Here is a 20,043-nt window from a genome sequence, read left to right on the forward strand (position 1 = left end):
ACCACTACTAGGCTACTTCTATGGTAATAAATATGTAGACTAAAAGCCAACAGCTGTTCAGATCTGAAGGTCTGTGGGAGCCCTCCTACCACTGAGGTTGTTTGTCAGCAACACTAAATGATTTGGAGGACAAGCAGTAGGATTATTGCAGGTTCTGACCGACTTGGATTCAAAGGACAACTCTCCCAAAGAATCAGGAGTGTCTGGAATGTCAGGTGGTTGGAAGTCACCCTGTGAAGGAGGAATGGTTCTGATTGTGCTCTCTCTGAACTGGCCCCTGAGGTTACCTTTAGGAGGTGACATCTGTTTTTCATCTTCTGTAGAGGGACCCCATGTAGCACGAAGCCACCTGGGTTTCCAGGTGCAGTTAGGTGGCGGAGAGAAAGCTGTTTGGGATGACTGCCCCACGTGGTTGTCCAGATCTATAGCAACACCTGGAATAGAACAGTGACCTTTAGAGTAGTGGTTTCTTTTGCTGTCTTTGCCGTCAGTTTCTTTTTTTTCCCTTAACTGGTTACCATTAACTTCTTTTCCAAATATTTTATGAGTGTCTTCTTTATTACTTGAGCCGATGTGTTGAAGATGACTACAGGTAGTACTAAATGTGCACATATCTTTAGAAAATACAGTTTCCTGTTCATCCAAAATGCATTTCTCATCATTTCCACTGTGATTGTCAGGATCCGCTTGAAATGCAGATGCATTTAAACTAGGGTGCACTGCTATGTGCATTTGCTTTTCCACTAGCAGATTACAATCAGTTGCAGAAGAGAGTTTCTTCAGTGAATTTGCAGATGTATTTTGATATTTGGCAAGATTTTGTTTTGACTTGTTCACATAGAATTTGTTATGCTCATCGTTCAATTTATATTGTCCCAAAAGCCCTCTTTTAATCTTTTTAAAACCTAGGTGGAAAATTTCTAGAACATTTAAGAAAAGTGAAACGGTGGCTATGGATTGCATAAATAATAGGAATATTGTCTTCTCTGTGGGTCTTGAGACAAAACAATCAATTATATTTGGACATGGGTGGCCATGGCATTTAAACAGAGGATCTAAATGAAATCCATATAAAAGATACTGTCCAATCATGAATCCGACTTCAACCACAGAGCGAGTGAAAATGTGTATCACATAAGTGCAAAGCAACGTTCCTCTAAGCGGAGCTTTGTTTAGTTTCCTTTGCTCCAGCTGACAAAGTTCTTGCTCCAGTCTCCTCCGGTCCCCAGGCATTTCACACTCGATCCCCTCCAGTTCTCCTCTCAATTGAGCTTTCTTCCTCTGTCTCTCTTTCTCCAGAACTCTCAGTCGGTACAAAGCATGGCCCACGTAGACCAAGGATGGTGAAGACACAAACAGCACCTGCAAAACCCAGTATCTAATGAGGGAGATAGGAAAGGCCTGGTCATAGCATACATTTCTGCAGCCGGGTTGTTCTGTATTACAGACGAAGCCAGATTGCTCATCATTCCAGACATCTTCAGCTGCTACACCCAGAACAAGCATTCGAAATACGAACAGGATGGTGAGCCAGATCTTTCCAATCATGGTAGAGTGGATGTGAACTTCCTCCAGAATGCCTCCAAGGAAATTCCAGTCCCCCATGTTTGTTTAGTCAGCCATCTTAGGTCTGAACCCCATCAAATAGGACGCAGGTAAATTCTTCCATTCTGAAGGGCGTGCTATTTCTTGAAGCAAGCCTATGGCCAAAATATGAACAAAGCATCACTCTTTCAGTGTGTTGGTTGTTTTCCTTTTCCCCTGGAGAGCTGTGATAATCTGTTACCAAGAATATATTTAAGATGTCAGGAATTTAAAAGCACTTACGTTTAGACCTCATAATGCAATGAAAAAAAAAATGATAACCTGGGGTGGGGTGTATATATTCTCTGTGAAGAATAGAACTGTAGGATTCCCTATAAGGAGTTTTCTTACTTAGCTGTTGTTGTTTTATTTTTTCAAACTGAGAACTTTTGGAGAGGTTCCTAAAACTACTGACTTAATCTTACAAACCTATTTATTAAGATTATATAAAAGTTACAACCAAAGTCAATGATTTTAAAATCTCATTTATGCACAAAGGAAAATGAATGTGTTTCATTTGATAATTCAGTAAGATAACAGCATTTAATGAAACCAGAAGAAACAGATCTGGCTCTTGCTATAGGAATTTAGATTAGTTCTTTAATCCACATTTAAACGTCTAAATTCCGGTTTCTTTCTGGCAGTTTTTGGGCATTTTTAGAAGCCATTTCATTAATATATTTGTGGATATAAATATAAATTTATATCCACATAAAATTCTTATTATACTTTGCTATGAAAAATTTTGTAAATCTTTATCATCTTAAAATGAACTCCAAAAATTCTCAACTATTTTGTACTACCCGATTGTTATTAGATATTACTTGAAATAAATGGATCATTGTGGTGGTGGTGATATCATAGAAATTTTCATTGTAACAGTATTTGACCTATTTAAGACATGTAGCTTGCTTTTGTGGAGGGAGCACTGGGGCAAGTTATAATTTAGATGCTTGGATTATCAACCAGTAGGTTCCATATTAAGATATCCTAGGATACCTAAGAGTAAATATATCCCAAAGGAAAGAAAAAAAGAGTGAATGTTTTTATCTACTTTCATGTGAATAAAATATAAATGTATGTCCTATACCCTTTATAGAAAGGGAAATGTTACACTATCAAACATACTAGGATACTATAGCTACAAGATATGTTCATCATAAAGATCCTATGAGGTAGGTATGTTGTTTCCCTGTTTTTACAGATAAAGAAACTGAGACACACCTTAAATTACCCAAAGTCACACACCTAGAACTGGCATTCAACCTCAGTCAACGTGGCTCTAAGGTCAGCTCTTAATTGTTTTACTAGATTGTTATTTTTCCTCTTTAAGCATACTTGAAATTTGCATGAAAAAACATTAAAAAATCATCTGCTTTCTCTTAAAAGTTTAATTATTTAAACTAGGCATGTAAAATAGTGATAATTTTGACTTTTTAAATAACTGGTTCTGGAGTCTTAAGTTCCCTTTTTAAAGCTTTATATAGTTAAAAAAAAAACTTGCAAAAGCATCAGCCTTCTAAAATTTAGTTGTATTCCTGAGATAGAGAAAATTTCTATTTGACTTCATTATGTTAATAATAGTATACTCGTTGACTCAACAATTCAAAGGACTTTAAAGTGTAAACAAAGATATTATTCATGTTGTTTATAATAATAATAATTTGAAAACATCCAAAATAATTATCAATACAAGAAAGGCTGTATTGTACATAATAAATTACAGTACAACCACAGTGTGGTACTATGCAACCAGTAGACTTGATATACTAATATAAAAAGATATTTGATGTATTATTTCAGTGACATTCAGGTTCTAAAATAGAATAGTATGGCCCCATTATTGTAAATGTATTTATATGTAAAGATGCATACAAAAAAGCCTAGAAGGATATTCGTCAAAATATTAGCTATGGTTATCTCTGGGTAGTGTGATTACAACTGACTTAATTTTTTTTATAATTATATGTATTTTAATTTTTGTTACCATGAGCACTTAACTTTTATAATCACAAAAATAAAAGTTTTTTCTTCCTTAAAAGGCGAGAGCATAGTATTTCCTGAAAGGAGCAGTATGCTTTAGCTACAAATCTTAGATTCTAAAGCTTTCATAGCAAATGACATGAATACTAGTATACAAAGATGCAGTACTATATAGAATTCTAAAGCAAAAGATAAAAAACATTTCAGATGACTCTTTTTTTAGTTAGCTAAAAGAGATTAACACAAACCTTTCTTAGTTTAGGTAAATCTGAAGCAAATCATGCTTAGGAGAAGTTACTCCATGGCCATCTTCAGCTTGTTCCCTGGATTCATCCCTTTGCAGGTGTAGAGCAGATTTAGTTCAGTTCAATGCGGCGAATGAGTCAGCCATCAGCTAAAATCCATTTCTTTCTGCTCATTCTTGCTTCTGAAACAGCGCTGCCCAATAGCACTTTCCGCAACGCTGTTGAAGTAGAGTCTATCCGCGCCGTCCAGTAAGGTAGCCACGAACCACATATAGCTATTGAGCACTTGTCATGCAGCTTGAGTAACAGAGGAACTGACTTTTTCATTTTATTTAATTTTAATTAAAGTTTAAAGAGTTACATGTGCCTAGTGGCTACTTTATTGGATAGCACAGATAAAGAATATTTCCAGTATTTCTAAGAACAGCACAGTTTAAGTTATGAGCCCCAAATTAAGCTGAATAAATGGTCCCTCTATAATTCAGAGATGTCAAATTTAAAACACCAGATGTTTGTGTTTTTTTTTTTTTAATGGTAATTTTGCCCCCTGCGGCACCCCATGAGATATCACTGTTTTTGGTAATGTGAACAATGTTTCTAGTACCAAAAAGTCTTCCTAACTAGATAATAACTTCTTAGTCATCGGTCTTAATAATCAATGGGTCATGTCCAATTTTATAATTAGATGAATTCTATTTCTCCATCTAGTTTTCTGTTATTAACAATTACCTTGCACTTTAGGTCATTAAAGGTCTCTTTTCAGAGCTAGTGATCATGGGTGGGTTGTCCACGGCAGATGAATATTTCTTCCCTGGGCTTCTTTGCCAACTAATAGCTACTTTTCAGATTAAATGCAAGCATTTCATCTGGGAAAAAAATGTATATGTATGTTCATATTTGTATATTATGTATTATATAAATTACATATTATGTGTAATATATAAATTATACATAAATTCTTAAACTTGAAAAGCACTAAGCCTCATGAGTAGTCAGAGAAATACAAATTAAAATGAAGTATTATTTTTTAACTATCAAAATGCAAATTTTTCAAAGATTTCTAATACCTGCTTTGGCAAAAGTGTGAGGAAACTGTTACTCTTCATTTACTGTCGGTAAGAATATAAATGGGTACAGCTATTTAAAAGGCAGTGTTGGGCCAGCCCTGTCTCGTAGCGGTTAAGTGCGCACACTCCGCTGCTGGTGGCCCGGGTTCGGATCCCGGGCGCGCACCGACACACCACTTGTCAGGCCATGCTATGGCGGCATCCCATATAAAGTGGAGGAAGATGGGCACGGATGTTAGCCCAGGGCCAGTCTTCCTCAGCAAAAAGAGGAAGATTGGCATGGATGTTAGCTCAGGGCTGATCTTCCTCACACACACACACTAAATAAATAAATAAATAAATGGCAGTTTAAATCAAAATTAACATAGCATTTCTGCTTCTGGATGTTTGAAATATTCGCTCAGCAAACATACTCAAAGACACAGCACACATGCTAGGATGTTCACATAGCACTGTTGGTAACAGTACAAAATTAGCAACAACTTAAGCTTCCAATAGAGGAATGGTTAAATGAACTATAGTACATCTTATCACTCAGCAACTCAGAGAACTAACAGAGAAAGATCTCTAAGTCATTAAAAAGCAAGTTACAGAACAATACATGTAGTATAATCTCATTTATCTTGTTAAAACCTACATTTTATACGTATATTTAATCAGCTAAAACAGATTAACCCAAACCTTTTTAGGTAAATCTGAGAGGCAAATCATGCTTAGAAGTTATACCACAGCCTCCTTCAATTTGTTCTCCGCATTTATCCCTTTGAGGGTGTAGAGCAGATTCAGTGCAGTTCAATGCAGTAAGTGAGTCAGCCATCAGCTAAAATCCATTTTGCTTTCTGCTCATCCTGGATAGAGAAAGGTCTTCAAGAATACATACCCAGCTGCTGACAGCAGTCATCACCAGAAAAAGAGGTTTGAGTGGGAAAGTAAAGGGGGCTTTTATCTTTTAATTTCTTGTTCAGATCTTTGCTTAACCAAGAACATACTCATATTTTCATTCTCAAATTAAAAAAAAAATTTTTAACAGATCCCAGATCAGTTTTTCTCAAAATGCTAAAATACAACTTTTCTCACTATCAGTAAGTGTGTATGCTCCTTTCCAAATACAGCAACATGTTTAGATGAATGTTTATAAATAAAACATGTTGATGATGAAAAAATAAAAAATTATATTTCCTGTGTTCAAATGATCTAAAACTACTATTTTGGAAAAAATGGCCAACAATCTGGTTCTATACAGGAAAAGGACAGAGGCTTCTCAGTTTCAGATATATTTTACCTTTTGTAAGTAAATCCTACTAGGACAGCCACTAGCCATGTGAAGGATGAGAATCTTATAGATGAGAATCCAGAGTCCAGGTACCTAATGGGCACCAGACAGCTAGTTCCAGGTTCCTAGACACACTATTAGAATCTTAAACTAGCAGTCCAGAGAATTCTCAGTCTTTTTCTATAAGGTATTTGCCATTCGTGGTGCACACACAAAAACGTTTATTCCTATACTCTCATGACACTCTTAATTTTCAGTTTTTAGGGAACACTGCATTGTTAGACCAGTAGGGGAGGAGAGTGTGGGCTTTCAAGTCATCACCAACCTTTAAATCCTGCCCCCTCTTAGACAAGTTATTTGATTTTTTAGAATTTCCATGTCCTCCTCTCTAAGATACAGAGTAATAGCCACCTTTCTAGGCTGTTAAAAAAGATTGGCAATAATGTATATAAAGCACCTCAAACAGTGATCTATCGACTCAGACAGTGATAGAAAATGATTATCAATAGTCTGACACAGGTATGAAAAGTTTTTATCATCAGCATAGCACAGTATTTGTGGATTCTATCAAGCAATCTCTACAATATGTCCTCCAAGGAGAGCAAGTCTCTTTTACAGGATACATACACACCATATGCCTGGGAAAAAGCCAATCTTGGTTTTTACTTCCCTTCCGTTCTCTCTCCTCTTCTTTCCTCCTTTTGCATTCAGAAGCCCTTTCCTTAAACCATAACTCCTTTTGTAAGCAGGCTCTGCAGCTGATGACTTCAGTGGTGTTTCCCCCTCTTTATAAAAATGTTGGCAGTTGCTGGGACTTCTCTGTTTCTTCATAGAGTTCTCCAGTTTTTTCCCAGATGGCTCTTTTTATTAATTAGTTTATATTACAGGCAGGTCAGTTTGCTGGGGATAGGAAAACGTTGAAAAACACGGCAAACAAGACACAAGCTAAATAAGCTGCAATTGCTATCCAAAACCTTGGATCTTTCAGCAGCGCCTTATCAAAGCAGCTAAACACAGTGTAACCTATGGACATTCCAGCGAATCCACCTGCAATGTGAGCTGCAAAAGACACCTTGGGAGAAAAGGGGGAAAAATGGAAATAAGTGAAGAAAATGCTGATTGCATGTGTCAGTTGCATCTCTCTTACTAAAAAACAAATACCGTCACAGACAAACAAGAGTCTTAAAAGTCTGAAGAGCAAGGAGGTGAGGCAAAAGAGACACAAAATTCCATGTGCACAGAGAGAAGGAGATGTTCTAAAACACGCAAAGCTAAAAAATGTCATTTCATCCACTCTCTGAGTACACAAGACAAACCCATTGTTTCTCATTCTTCGTAATCATCATTGCATTTAGGATGGTTCTATATAGTGCCAACCAAGAGAATAAGAGTTGAGCTGCTGTGAGGGATTACTGTAGGAGCCCAGTCTGACCCCACATAAATGGAACGTCAGAATTAAAACACAGGTAATACACACACTCAAACAGAAACTACCAAATTCAAAGACTAATTCCAACAAAACTGGAAATGTTTGTCAGTTTTCTTGATATTGTGAGTTCATCTGGACCCAAATTTTCATTGCTGTTTTCCAATCTGGTTTTTACTCTCGGTGGACAGTGAAATCTCTTCTCTCCTGTTTTGGAATAGCCACCAGTATGGCAGATGCAGAGAAGTGGAGCCAGTGATCAGGGCTATGAAAGAGTTAAATGAAAAGGACAATCCAAAAGTCCAATTTCCTCAGGAATTTTCTTCCAAATGGAAATTTGGCTGCCCTAAATGACAGAATTGTTGCCGCCATTTGATGACTCTTTTTAGCTATGGATATGATAGGTAAACAAATTTTCCATTAAGAAAATAATAAACTGAACTCACCGGTGACCCATTCGCAGGGACAAAGAACCTTCTGTAGAGAGCAAATCCCATGTCCGACCCAACTAGAAGGAAAAACAACCTGATGAAGCCCCAGGATCTCTGCCAACAGTGCACTAAATGGTTTTGGCTCCCCTCTAATAATGGTAGCAGCTCAGATTTATTGAGATTTACTCTGTGCCAGATGCTGCTCTAAGAGCCTTACATGTATTGACTCATTAATCCTCACAAAGACCCTATGAAATAGGTACTATCATTATCCCATTTTACAGATTTATTCATCCAACAAGTATTTATTGATTGTCTTCTATGTGCATGGCACGACTCTAGGCAGTAGAAATACTGCAGTGAACACATCAGACAGCCCTGCCTCCTGGGGCTGACAGTCTAGTGGGGGGAGGCAAACAGACGAATGAGTAAAACACAGTATGTCAGATGGTGCTGAGTGCTATGGAGAAAATACAAAGAGAAGGAGGAGGATTGGAAATGCTGTGAGGAGGGTGTGATTATTAATAGGAGAGCCAGGGAGGGTCTCACTGAGAATATGACGTTTGACAGAGCTAAGGGTGCAAGCCATGCTGACATGTGAAGTAAGAGTCTTCCAGGCAGAGGAAAGAGCAAGTGCAAAGTCCCTGAGGCAGGAATTTGCCCGGTATGTTTGAGGAATACCAGCGCAGTTGATCTGGCTTTCCGAGTGGCTAGGTGGTTTTCAAAGTGTGGTTCCCCTGCAACAGCCCTAGCAGCAGCAGCACCTGGGAACTTAGAAATTAAAATTCTCAGCCCCACCCCAGACCTATTGAACCAGAAACTCTGAAGGTGGTGCTCAGCAGTCTGTGTTTAAGAACACCTCCAGGTGATTCTGGACTAAAGTTGGGGATAAAGTGATAGGTGATAAGTAGCGGACAGAACATGTAGGGGCTTTATGGGCCACTGTAAGGACTTTGACTTTTACTCTGAGTGATAGGAGGCCTTTGAAAACTTCTGAGCACAGGAGTGACATGATCTAACATCTGTTTTTAAAATATCATTTTTAGGAAATGAAAGGAAATAGACTATAAGGGAGCGAGGACAGGAGCAGGAATACCAGCTAGATTACTATTATTGCACAATCCAAGTGAAGAAGGATGGCGGCATTTTATACATAAAGATACCAAGACACACAGCTTAGAGGCAGGGGCAGGATTTGAACCTTAAGCAGTCTGGCTGCGGAGGCTCCACTCACACCCACCACACTAATTGCCTTGAATTTCCATCAGGACTACTGAAGATGGACCAAGAAAGGAAATGAGTCCACATTCTCCAATGGAACAGAGAGAGCCAGAACTCAGACATTTTTCAAATAAGTCAGATCCGTGATGCAAAAGGAGCTTCAGGGGTTTCTTAGCCTAGAGGAACTCCACCCGGAAACATCTCGTGTAGCTGTCACATTCCACACCCATGCCCCAATTCCCTGTGCTCTACTTAGTGAGCCCCTGTGTCCTAGGAGATGGAAAGACCTAGTCCTTGCCTTAGGGAAAATAGCATCAGGACCATGTGTTCTGGCTAGTTTCCCTTTCAATACTGTATTGATGTTGAAACCACTGGACAGGAATTGAGGTCGAGGAAACACTCAATATTAATTTAATTGTAAATGACTATTACACAAAATGCTGGATAAATGTGGCTGTATCGTATTTTCAATCATCATTTGCATTTCCCAATCCAGTGTAAATAACACACAAAGATAGGACTAGGAAAGTATAAGAAAACCACTGCGGGAGAACAGGCTGACTTCCTGGAAACAGTTACTCCAGTCTAGCCTTCCACAGTAGGAGGCCACCTCTCAAAAAGTCCCTGTAACCCTTAGCATGTCAATTTCTCCGTTCCATTTCTCTCTTCTCTTGCCTCCTCCTGACTTATCTGTGCCTGGCTCTTTCTGCGTCCTAGGCGAGTTTGCTTCTAAGTTGCTACAGTCTCTAAACTGAGACATGTCTTCCCACCTGAAAAGAAGCCCTTATTCCAATAAACCAAATCATTGTCCTCACTAAAAATTTGACACTCATTTTAAGAGGGTTGCCTTTATACGGATGTTTTTGAGGGATGAAAATGTGAGATTTCCCTAACTTTTTCCAAAGGGACGCTCAGTTGCTTCATTAGAAAACACATCCAACAAATAATGCTTAATGAAGGAAGGTCCTGAAGGCCAATCGTCCTTCACACTTAAGAATAAAATTTACCGTTAAAAAAAAAACTATACGTTTTCCTAAGGAAGTGTATTTAAAATACAAATGTATTTTGTTAATCTGGCGTGTAACTTTTCTCATTTTCAATAGTAGGTAAACACAGGCCAAAGAATTTTCAGAAATGACGCATGCCAGGAAGTGGGGAAGGTTAACGTTAGCATATCGCGCCTGCTCCGTAAGATGTTTGTAGGATCTAACCACTCAGTGACTGCATTACTTACCTCAAGAATGACATCATGTTACATAACTATCTTTGGAGATTCCCTGGGCATGAGGAAAGGGTTTTTACTCCAACATTGAAGAGTATTAAAACCATTTCCTCATCAAGGGTCTGAGGCTTATTTTACAAAAGTCATTCATAATGACCTAAAAGAAGCAGATTGACTGAAGACCAGGTCACTGGGGTAACAACATTTTTTGGTCTAAGGACTTGTCTCTTGGTTCTGGCTGTGACTCTTAACAACGCAGGTGGCCGCTCTGCTCCCACAGCAACTCTCCTGACTAACCCCAGACGCTTGCTCCCCTTTCTGCACTAACTTCCCCTCACTTTTTGGATTTCTTATGGAGAAAAACATTGTATACAGTTTGGTATAAACTAGAAACAAGTCACTTATTCTCTCTCAGGATGAAATAATTGTTTTTACAGTTCAACTGTTCATAAACTAGATTTAGGCCCTGTCCTCAGGTGGTTATCCCTGTTCCCACCAGTGTGGATAACAGAACCCTTGACACCAATTAGCACAATCATTTTTTCTTGTCATGTAGACAGCCAAAATCTTAGGCTTTATCAAGTGGAACCTCTGTCCTGGCCCTCAATTCTGACCCCACAGTCTGACCCCAGCGTCTGTCCTTCTCTCGACACCCTCCGAGTGGACACAGCTTCAGCTGGAACAGGTCTAGAAACACAGGTTACTAGCCCTGCCTTTGCTCCTGTTTTCTTCTACTCTGTATGATCTGCCACCATCCAAAATCTACCCTGACCTTCCGACTCAGCTAAAATTCCACCTCCTCTCCAGATTGAACAGCCTTCCTCAACTCCTTCAGCAAGGAATTCTCTACTATAATTCCTGGCGATGTCAAAAGTCACATTAGTCATCCCCCCAGTTCCCTGACCTCTCAATTCCTTCACCTCCGCTCCCATCTTCAATCCTCAGCCACGCTCCATGCTTATATACTAGATCAGTTTTTTTTTCATCTGAAAAGTCAGAAATTGAGGAAGAAAATAGATTCTATCAGTGGTTTTCAAGCTTTCAAGCTTTCTCGTATGAATGAGAAAAATCCAGTTCTATGAAACATAAATGAAGCTATTGTGGCTGATGTGGAAGGAGTGCCTAGAACTGTACTCTCTTGACTTCTCCTTCTCCGGAAAGAAGCACAAAGCAAAAACACGTTACTGAGGCCCCTCTAAGAATTACCCACGAGGGTCAGTGAAAACTCCTCCATTTACACCTTTCTGCTTAGGACCATAGAGCCAACAAGTCTTTTGACTCTAGACTAGCAATCATCCTACATGTTGGTGTTTGGGAAGCACGAGAAGGTCTTCTGAAGGTGGAACCAATAAAATTGAAGGTGTGAAGTGTTGACAAAACAAACTTACTTATAAGGATGATGATCAGTAGTCTGACAATTCCAAAGGCAGGAATCATTTCTCGAAAATTCTTGCAAAGAGACAAATAATAATAATATAAGCTGTCTATTGGCAAATGAAACCTCAGCTGTCCTCCCTCTTCATCTGCTTTTTCATTTAAAAAAGTGCAAGTGTCAAATATTTGCAAAACAAAGCATTGGTGTAACAGCCCAGTTTTCAAATGTGTTTGGGAAGTACAGTGCTGGTGCACTTGGGGGAACAAAATGAAACATGATATTTAATTCCATGATATAAACTAGACATAATTTTATCAGCAGGAAATAATCTAAATATAAGTAATAAAATCAATACAACGTGTCATAGATACATAGATAGATGCTGTCAAAATAAGTCTGATGAAATATTTCCAAGTTTTTTGGTTAATATTCATTTGATACCTCTTTATCCTCTTCCAAAGAGTAGAAGTTAGCAAAGACTTAAATAAAATTTGAGTATTACCTTAATTTTTTTGAGATAATTTCAAAAAATTTTTAAGTATTGGCCAAAAAAAAACCAATTTGATTTTAGCTTTGAAAAATCTCAGTCCAGGGGCCAGCCTGGTGGCATAGTGGTTAATTTCGTGCACTCCACTTCAGTGGCCCAGGGTTCACAGGTTCAGATCCCGGGTGCAGACCTACACACAGCTTGTCAAGCCATGCTGTGGTGGCATCCCATATACAAAATGGAGGAAAATGGGCACAGATTTTAGCTCAGAGACAATCTTCCTCAAGCAAAAGAGAAAGATTGGCAACAGATGTTAGCTCAGGGCCAATCTTCCCCACCAAAAAAAAAAAAAGAATCTTAGTCCGTTGTGCAGTACCCTCCCATGTTACTAGAGAATTGCTGAGTCAGAAAGACATTTCCACTTTAATTTATTGAGTTACTTCTCCCTTACCTTTCAAGTTATTAACTCTCTTCTCAAGGAGTAAAGATGCTGAAATAGCCAAGTTTATTCTAAATCAATTATTTTCAAACTGTTGTGACCATAACCTACAGTAAGAAATAATTTATATAACCATCTAGCACACACATAAATCAAATAGTACTTACCCTTCTTACACGTGATGCATACTGAGATTTTTTTCATTTTTTTTCTTTTTGTTTAATGTTTGGTCACAATCTCTTAAACTGAGTTCACAACCACTAATGGGTTGCAATCCAGAGTTTGAAAAACATTTTTCTAAATGACTTCTATTTTTGGAGTTTTATAATTGCTTCATATTTCTCCTTCTAGAGTAATTTTAAAGTATACCTACATGGGTAAAGGGTTAAGAATTAGTCAGGATTTTAGCCTGTTTTAAAAAGTGGTTGGTATTTTCGCATACTATATCATGGGAGTGTAAAATGGTATGCTAACTTTGGAGGCAATTTGGCATTTATCTATGAAAATTTAAAGCCTTCATCCAGTAAATCCACTTCCAGAAATTTATCCTACCAAAAAAAATGACAAAAATGCAAAAGAACATTCCTTACAGCATTATTTGTAATTGTGAAAAGCTGGAATCACTCCAAATTTTTTTCAAGGAAGGATTAAATAAGTCATGGTACAGCTATATAGAGGGTGCTATGGAGCACTTGAAAAGATTGAGGTGGGTTTCTGTGTACTGACATGTAGGTGGTCAGGATATTCTATGTTAAGATGCAGAACAATATCTATAAGGGTGGTTCCATTTTTGTAGTATTCATATTGATAGGATTTTGAATACATATAGAAAAAGGTCTGAAAGGATGTATATCAAACTGTTAACAGATACTATATTGGGGATTTTGACTTTCTATTTTTTAATTTAAAATTTTATTTAGTATTCATTACTTTTGAGATAAGGAAAGAAAATGAAGATAAAATATGAAAGGAAAACTCTGGTGCGAGTGAGTTCTCAGTGAATATTGATAAATGAAGATCCCTTGAACCAAATACCAGTTATTGTTTAAAAAAAAAAGGTCCATAGATTCCATTTCCAAAGTTCTTACCACTAGAACATTCATAAAATAGCCTCCCATCAGAGCATAGACTCCTCCTGAAGCCCCCACAAGTGATCTGAGTGGGTCAAAGATGGAGCTGGCAAGAGATCCTAAAGAAATAAAACACAAAGGATCAGACATGACTATAACAATCATGGAAGATAAATCTTTCTAATCTAAGGTAAAAGTTGGGGAAGTTTGGACCATTATCCTATCAACAAGCAACAAACTCACTTTGTCCCTTCCATACTATAAAAGTACAGCTATGTGGGCTAAATAACTCAGTTTTTCTGAAACATTAAATGTTCAATATGAAGACAGTATAATAGTGACAAGAGCACAGACTCTGGAGCCAGAATTACCAGCTGAGTGACTTGAGCAAGTTTCCTAACCTCTCTGTGCATTATAGTCCCTACCTACGAAATCGGGTATTAATAGAACTTACCTCAATGGGTTGTCAGGGGAAGTAAATGAGTTGATATGTGTATCATGCTTAGAACACTACCTGACATGTTTGATATACAGTCGTGTGTCACTCAATGATGGGGATATATTCTGAGAAATGCATTGTTAGGCAATTTTGTCATTGTGTGAACATCATAGAGTGTACTTACACAAATACTTATACCTAGGTGGTATAGCCTACTACATACCTAGGCGATATGATACTAATCTTACGAGACCACTGTCATATATGCAGCCAATCATTGACTGAAATGTCATTATGTGACACATAACTGTACTTGTTAGCTGTTGTTTCAAAATATCCCATATGTTTAGCCAAAACTATCAAAATACCTGAGACATTCCAACATTTTATTTATTTAAAGACTAGCTTTCTCATGGAGTCAAGATGTTGCTTCACAATCCTTCTCAACATACCCTTCAATCAGATTCACCAAGCAAGATGAAACCTATTTGCTAACCCAATCTTAGGTTGCATGAACTAAAACAAGGCTTTAAAACTACCTTATGCAAACTCTAAAATGTTCTCTCTGTACTGCTTAGTTCTGTTACTTAGTCTCTTGCTTTCAAGGCCCTCCTTCATTCCTTAGGATACAATATAATACCTACCTTGTGCAAGAAAGACAAAGTATCTGACCTTAGGAATCTTACAAATGGATGAGCAAACAATTATCATAAAATGGAGAATATAACAACTGCTGTGATAAAAAAATAATAAATTTGCTATGAAAGCACTTAGGAAGGAATGACTTTTTCGGCAGAGAGATTGAGGCTCTGCTACTCTGAGAAGGGGGAAATAGCATTTTGATTAAACTCTGAAGAATCTTTAAGATTTAGGGAAAACAAAGGGGAAGAAGGTATTTAGGACTTAGGGAAGTAGAAAAGCAAAGACATAGAAATGAAGGTATATGGATGACTGAAGATCAGTGAGAAGTAGTCCAACAGGGTTACAGCAATGGTTCTCAAATGTTAACCTACAGACTAGGGCTGGGGTTTAAGACAATCATATGAGAAATTTATTTTTAAAATACCGATACAAATGTCCGCTTCTGGCCATGAAGGAGTAACAAGGATAAAAATTTTCTCTCCCTCCTGAAACAGCTAAAGCACTGGACAAAATAGGTGAAACAATGGTCTTTAAGATACTGGGCATCAGATAACGAAAGAGTGAACCCTGAGAGACAAGAAATAAATTAGATGAGTTGTCTGATTGTCCAGCTTACTGCCTTAGAGAGATTACAGGCTACAGTGCATGAAGGAGGAACTCAGGAAGATTTCAGTAAACTTTAATTTGATGAGATAGAGTTTACAGTCCAGATAGACCTAGGAAGCTAGAGTTTGCAAGACAGAGCACCAGAGAGGATAGAGCTGCACAGAGAGAGAACTCCAGAGAGTAGCATGAGAGGAAATTACCTGAGCCAAGGAAAGAACCACCAGAAAGGAACAGAGGGAAGAGTACCTATTGTTCACACAGCACCAGACAGACTAAGTAACTTGCCAAATTAGAAAACTTTATAATTCACAGGGCATTGGATAAAGGACACAGAAGGGGCCTGCACCAGTAGTGGGGAATAATTAGCACTAAACGTGACTCAAAAACACAATTTCACCTAGAAATCTTATGAGAAAGGATCAAACTCCTTCCAAGTAACTGAGTTCCACAACAAATCTGAGGAATATTTACAGGAATACAATAATATCAACCATCCAATGGTAAAAAGTCGAGCATCCAAACAAAAATTGTCAGACATGAAAAGAAGCAGGAAAATATGACCCATAATGAAGAGAAAAATGAATGAATTAAAACCTACCAAAACGACACAAGTGTAAGATTTAGCAGAAAAGGGCAATAAATAATTATTACAACTGTATTCTATATGTTCAAAAGTTAAGTGGAGCTGTATAAGATATAAAACAGACTCAAGTCAAACTTCTAAAGGTGAAAACTACAATGTCTAAGATGAAAAAATAAACTGGTTGAGTTTAATTACAGATTAGACATTGCAGAAGAAAAGATGAGTGAACATGAAGACATGGTAATAAAACTATCCAAAATGAAACACACAGAGAAGAATATTTTTAAAAGTAAATACAGCATCAATGAACTGTGAGTTAATTTCAAGCAGCCTAATAAATATGTAATTGGAGTCCCAAAAGGAGAGAAGAGGAGACAGATGCAGAAAACATATTTGAAGAAATTATGGCCAAATTTTTTCCAAAGTTTTATGAAAACTATAAACCCACAGATCCAAGAATCTCAACAAACCCCAAGCACAAGAAGCATGAAGAAAACTACACAAAGGCACAAAAAAATCAAATTGCTCAAAACCAGTGAAAAACTTAAAAGCAGCCCCAGTCAAAAACAGATGTTTCATACTGAGGAACAATGATAAGAATGTTAACAGATTTCTCATTAGAAACAATGCAAATAAGAAAACAGTAGAGCAACACCTTTAAAGTATTGAAAGAAAAATACTGTCAGGCTAGAATTCAACACCTAGTAAACATATATTTCAGAAATGAAGGCAAAATAAAGTTTTTTTTCAGACAAACAAAAGATGAAAGAATTGATGAGCATACAAGAAATGTTAAAGGAAATCCTCAGGCAGAAGGCAAAAGATATCCGATGGAAATATGGAGAGAGACTAAGGAAGGAAGAACACTGGAAATAGTAAGAACATGGGCAAATATACCAGATTTTTATCTTATTATTTAAATCTCTTTAGAAGATAATTGACTATTTAAACTAACAGTTAAACCAGCTATTAAACTAACTACTAGAAATAATGAGTGAATTTATCAAAGTTGGAGGATACAAGATCAATATACAAAAAAATCAACTATATTTCTATGTAATAGCAATGAAGAATCAGAAATAGAAATTTTGAAAATAGTACCATATACAGTACTTCAAAAATATGAAATACAGAGATAAATATGATCCCCTAAAAATGTGCAAGACCTGAACACTGAAAACTAAAAAAGATGCTGAGAGGAATTTTGAAAGATCTAAATAAATGGAAGTATACACCTTGTTCATGGATTGGAAGACTCAATATTATTAAAATGTCATTACTCCCCAAATTGACCTACAGATTCAATGCAATCCAAATGAAAATCCTATTAGACTTTTTTTGTAGAAATTGACAAGCTGATGCTAAAATTCATATAGAAATGCAAAGGACCTAAAATAGCCAAAACAACATTGAAAAAAAGCAAAGTTGGAGCACTAGCACTTCCTGATTTCAAGACTTATTAGAAACTACAGTAATCAAGACAGAGTGGTAGTGGTGTAAAGATATACAAATATATGAGTGGAACACATAGGAAGTCCAGAAATAGACACACAGATAAATATGGACAACTGAGTTCAACAAGATGCAAAGGCAATTCAGTGAAGAAAGGATTGTCCTGTCAACAAATGATACTGGAACAATTAGACATCCACATGCAAAAAAGTGCCACTTCAATCCATACCTTGTACAATGTATAAAAATGGACCATAGACCAATTTGTAAAGCCTAAAATTATAAAACTTCTGGAAAAAAACATAGAAAATCTTTGTGACCTTGGGCTAGTCAAAATTTCTTAGATATAACACTAAAAGCACAATTCTAAAATTTAAAAACTGATAAATTACACTTAATCAAACTTCTGCTCATCAAAAGATACTGTTTTGTTTTGTTTTGTTTTTGTGAGGAGATCAGCCCTGTGCTAACATCCGCCAATCCTCCTCTTTTTTTGCTGAGGAAGACGGCCCTGGGCTAACATCTGTGCCCATCTTCCTCCACTTTATATGGGACGCCGCCACAGCATGGCTTGCCAAGCAGTGCGTCGGTGCGCGCCCGGGATCCGAACCAGCGAACCCCGGGCCGCCGCAGCGGAGCGCGCGCACTTAACCGCTTGCGCCACCGGGCCGGCCCCAAAAGATACTGTTAAGAAAATGAAAAAACAAGCAAGAGACTAGGAGAAAATATTTGCAAGTAATATATCTGATAAAGGACTTGTAATCAGAATATATATTATTATGTATAATAAGGAATATAATACAATTTTTAAATGGGCAAAAGATTTAAAGGTAGTTTACCAAAGAAGATATATAGATTGCAAATGAGCACATGAAAAGATGTTCACCATCATTAATCATTAGGAAATGCAAATTAAAACCCAATGAGATACCATTATAGACCCAATAGATTGGCTAAACTTAGAAAGACTGATGATACCAAGTATTACTGAGGATGTGGAGGAACTGGAACTTCTGGTGGAGATGTAAAATGGTACCACTTTGTACCATATTACCCTAACAATTCCACTCATAAGTATGTACCCAAGAGAGCCACAAAAAACTTGTACACAAGTGTTCATAGCAGTATTATTCATAATAGCCAAAAAGTGAAAACAACCCAAATGTCCCTAATTGATAAATGGATAAAGAAAATGTGGTATATCCATACAGTGGAATATTGTCCAGTAATAAGAAGGAATGAAGCATTAATACATGCTACAACATGGATGAATGATGAAAACGTTATGCTAAGTGAAAATAGCCAGTCACAAAAGACCACATATTGTATGATTCCATTAACATGAAATGTCCAGAATGGGCAAATCTAAAGAGACAAGAAGTAGATTAGTGGTTGCAGAAGGCTGGAGAAGTGAGGGTGTGGGGTGAGGAGTGGGGAGTGACTGCTAATGGGTACAGGGTTTCTTTGGGGGACAAAAATGTTCTAAAACTAGATTGTGATGATGGGTGCATAACCCTGTGAATTAAGTAAATAACATTGAATTATGCACTTTAAATGAGTGAATTGTGTAATATATGAATTATACCTCAGTAAAGCTATTTTAAAAATTTGGTCATTTCTTAAACATGCCTTATGATAGGATCCAGCCATTCCATTCCTAGGTATTTACTCAAGAGAACTGAAAACATTTATCCACACAAAGACTTGTACACAAATGTTCATGGTAGCTTCATATATATCCCAAACTGGAAACAACCCAAATGTCCATCAACAGGAGAATGGATAAACAAATTGTGGCATATCCCCACAATGAAATACTACTCAGCAATAAAAAGGAATCAACTGTCAATACACACAACAACATGGATAAATCTCAAAACAATTAGGCTGAGAGGGTGATGTCAGCATCATGGTGGAGTAAGTTATTCCTTTTGTCTCTCCCCTCTAAGTTACAACTAAATGGACATCCATTAACCAACAGAGGATTCCCTACATAGCACAACAGGATGCCTGGGACATCCATGCAGCTATACATCTGAAGGTGGGAGGACTAGACCCCTGGGAAGCAGTGGAACTACGGGAGCGGCCCCCTCTCGCTTCCTGGCAGTAGCAATCCTGATACGGATCCTAACACAGTGGCCAGCGTGACTGTGAGCAGAGGTGGGGGCATCCCGGTCCACGCACAAGCACTTGCAGAGCAGCGGTGGCCCAGCCAGCAGGAGCGCCCACTGTGCAGTGGCAGCCCCGCCTGTACAAACATTCCCTGCCAAATGGCAGTGGCTCAGCTTGTGCTGAGGTGCCCCACCAGAGCAGCAGCCCTGCCCATGCAAGCGCAACCTGCCACAGAGCGCAGCCGCCCCACCCGCGCAAGCACAGCCTGCCTGCTGAGCAGAGCGGTCCAGCCTGCCTGAAGGTATCTGGCTGAGCAGCTGTGGCTGGCCCCCAGAATGCAGGGCAGCTGATGGGCACAACTACAAGCAGACAAGGCGGGAAAAGAA

The 20,043-nt window shown here is 37.9% G+C and overlaps 2 protein-coding genes across 3 annotated transcripts in view; both read right to left on the reverse strand.

The window, feature by feature from the left end:
* Positions 1-40: 40 nt before the first annotated feature.
* GJA9 (gap junction protein alpha 9) lies at positions 41-1,605 on the reverse strand. Its single transcript, XM_058553744.1, has one exon. The coding sequence runs from the start codon at positions 1,603-1,605 to the stop codon at positions 58-60; it is 1,548 nt and encodes a 515-aa protein (XP_058409727.1). The 3' UTR covers positions 41-57.
* Positions 1,606-6,547: 4,942 nt separating this feature from the next.
* The window catches only part of RHBDL2 (rhomboid like 2), a 47,379-nt gene continuing 33,883 nt past the window's right edge, over positions 6,548-20,043 (reverse strand). For both annotated transcript variants that reach the window (XM_058553747.1, XM_058553748.1), the window contains exons 5-8: positions 13,842-13,942; positions 11,841-11,901; positions 8,025-8,086; positions 6,548-7,224 (exon numbers count right to left, since the gene is read on the reverse strand). In XM_058553747.1, the coding sequence (XP_058409730.1) occupies positions 7,045-7,224; positions 8,025-8,086; positions 11,841-11,901; positions 13,842-13,942 (404 nt within the window). In that variant the 3' untranslated portion in view covers positions 6,548-7,044. The remainder of the gene's footprint in view (positions 7,225-8,024; positions 8,087-11,840; positions 11,902-13,841; positions 13,943-20,043) is intronic.

Source organism: Diceros bicornis, chromosome 13 (genome assembly GCF_020826845.1).
Source record: "Diceros bicornis minor isolate mBicDic1 chromosome 13, mDicBic1.mat.cur, whole genome shotgun sequence".
Taxonomy (NCBI): domain Eukaryota; kingdom Metazoa; phylum Chordata; class Mammalia; order Perissodactyla; family Rhinocerotidae; genus Diceros; species Diceros bicornis.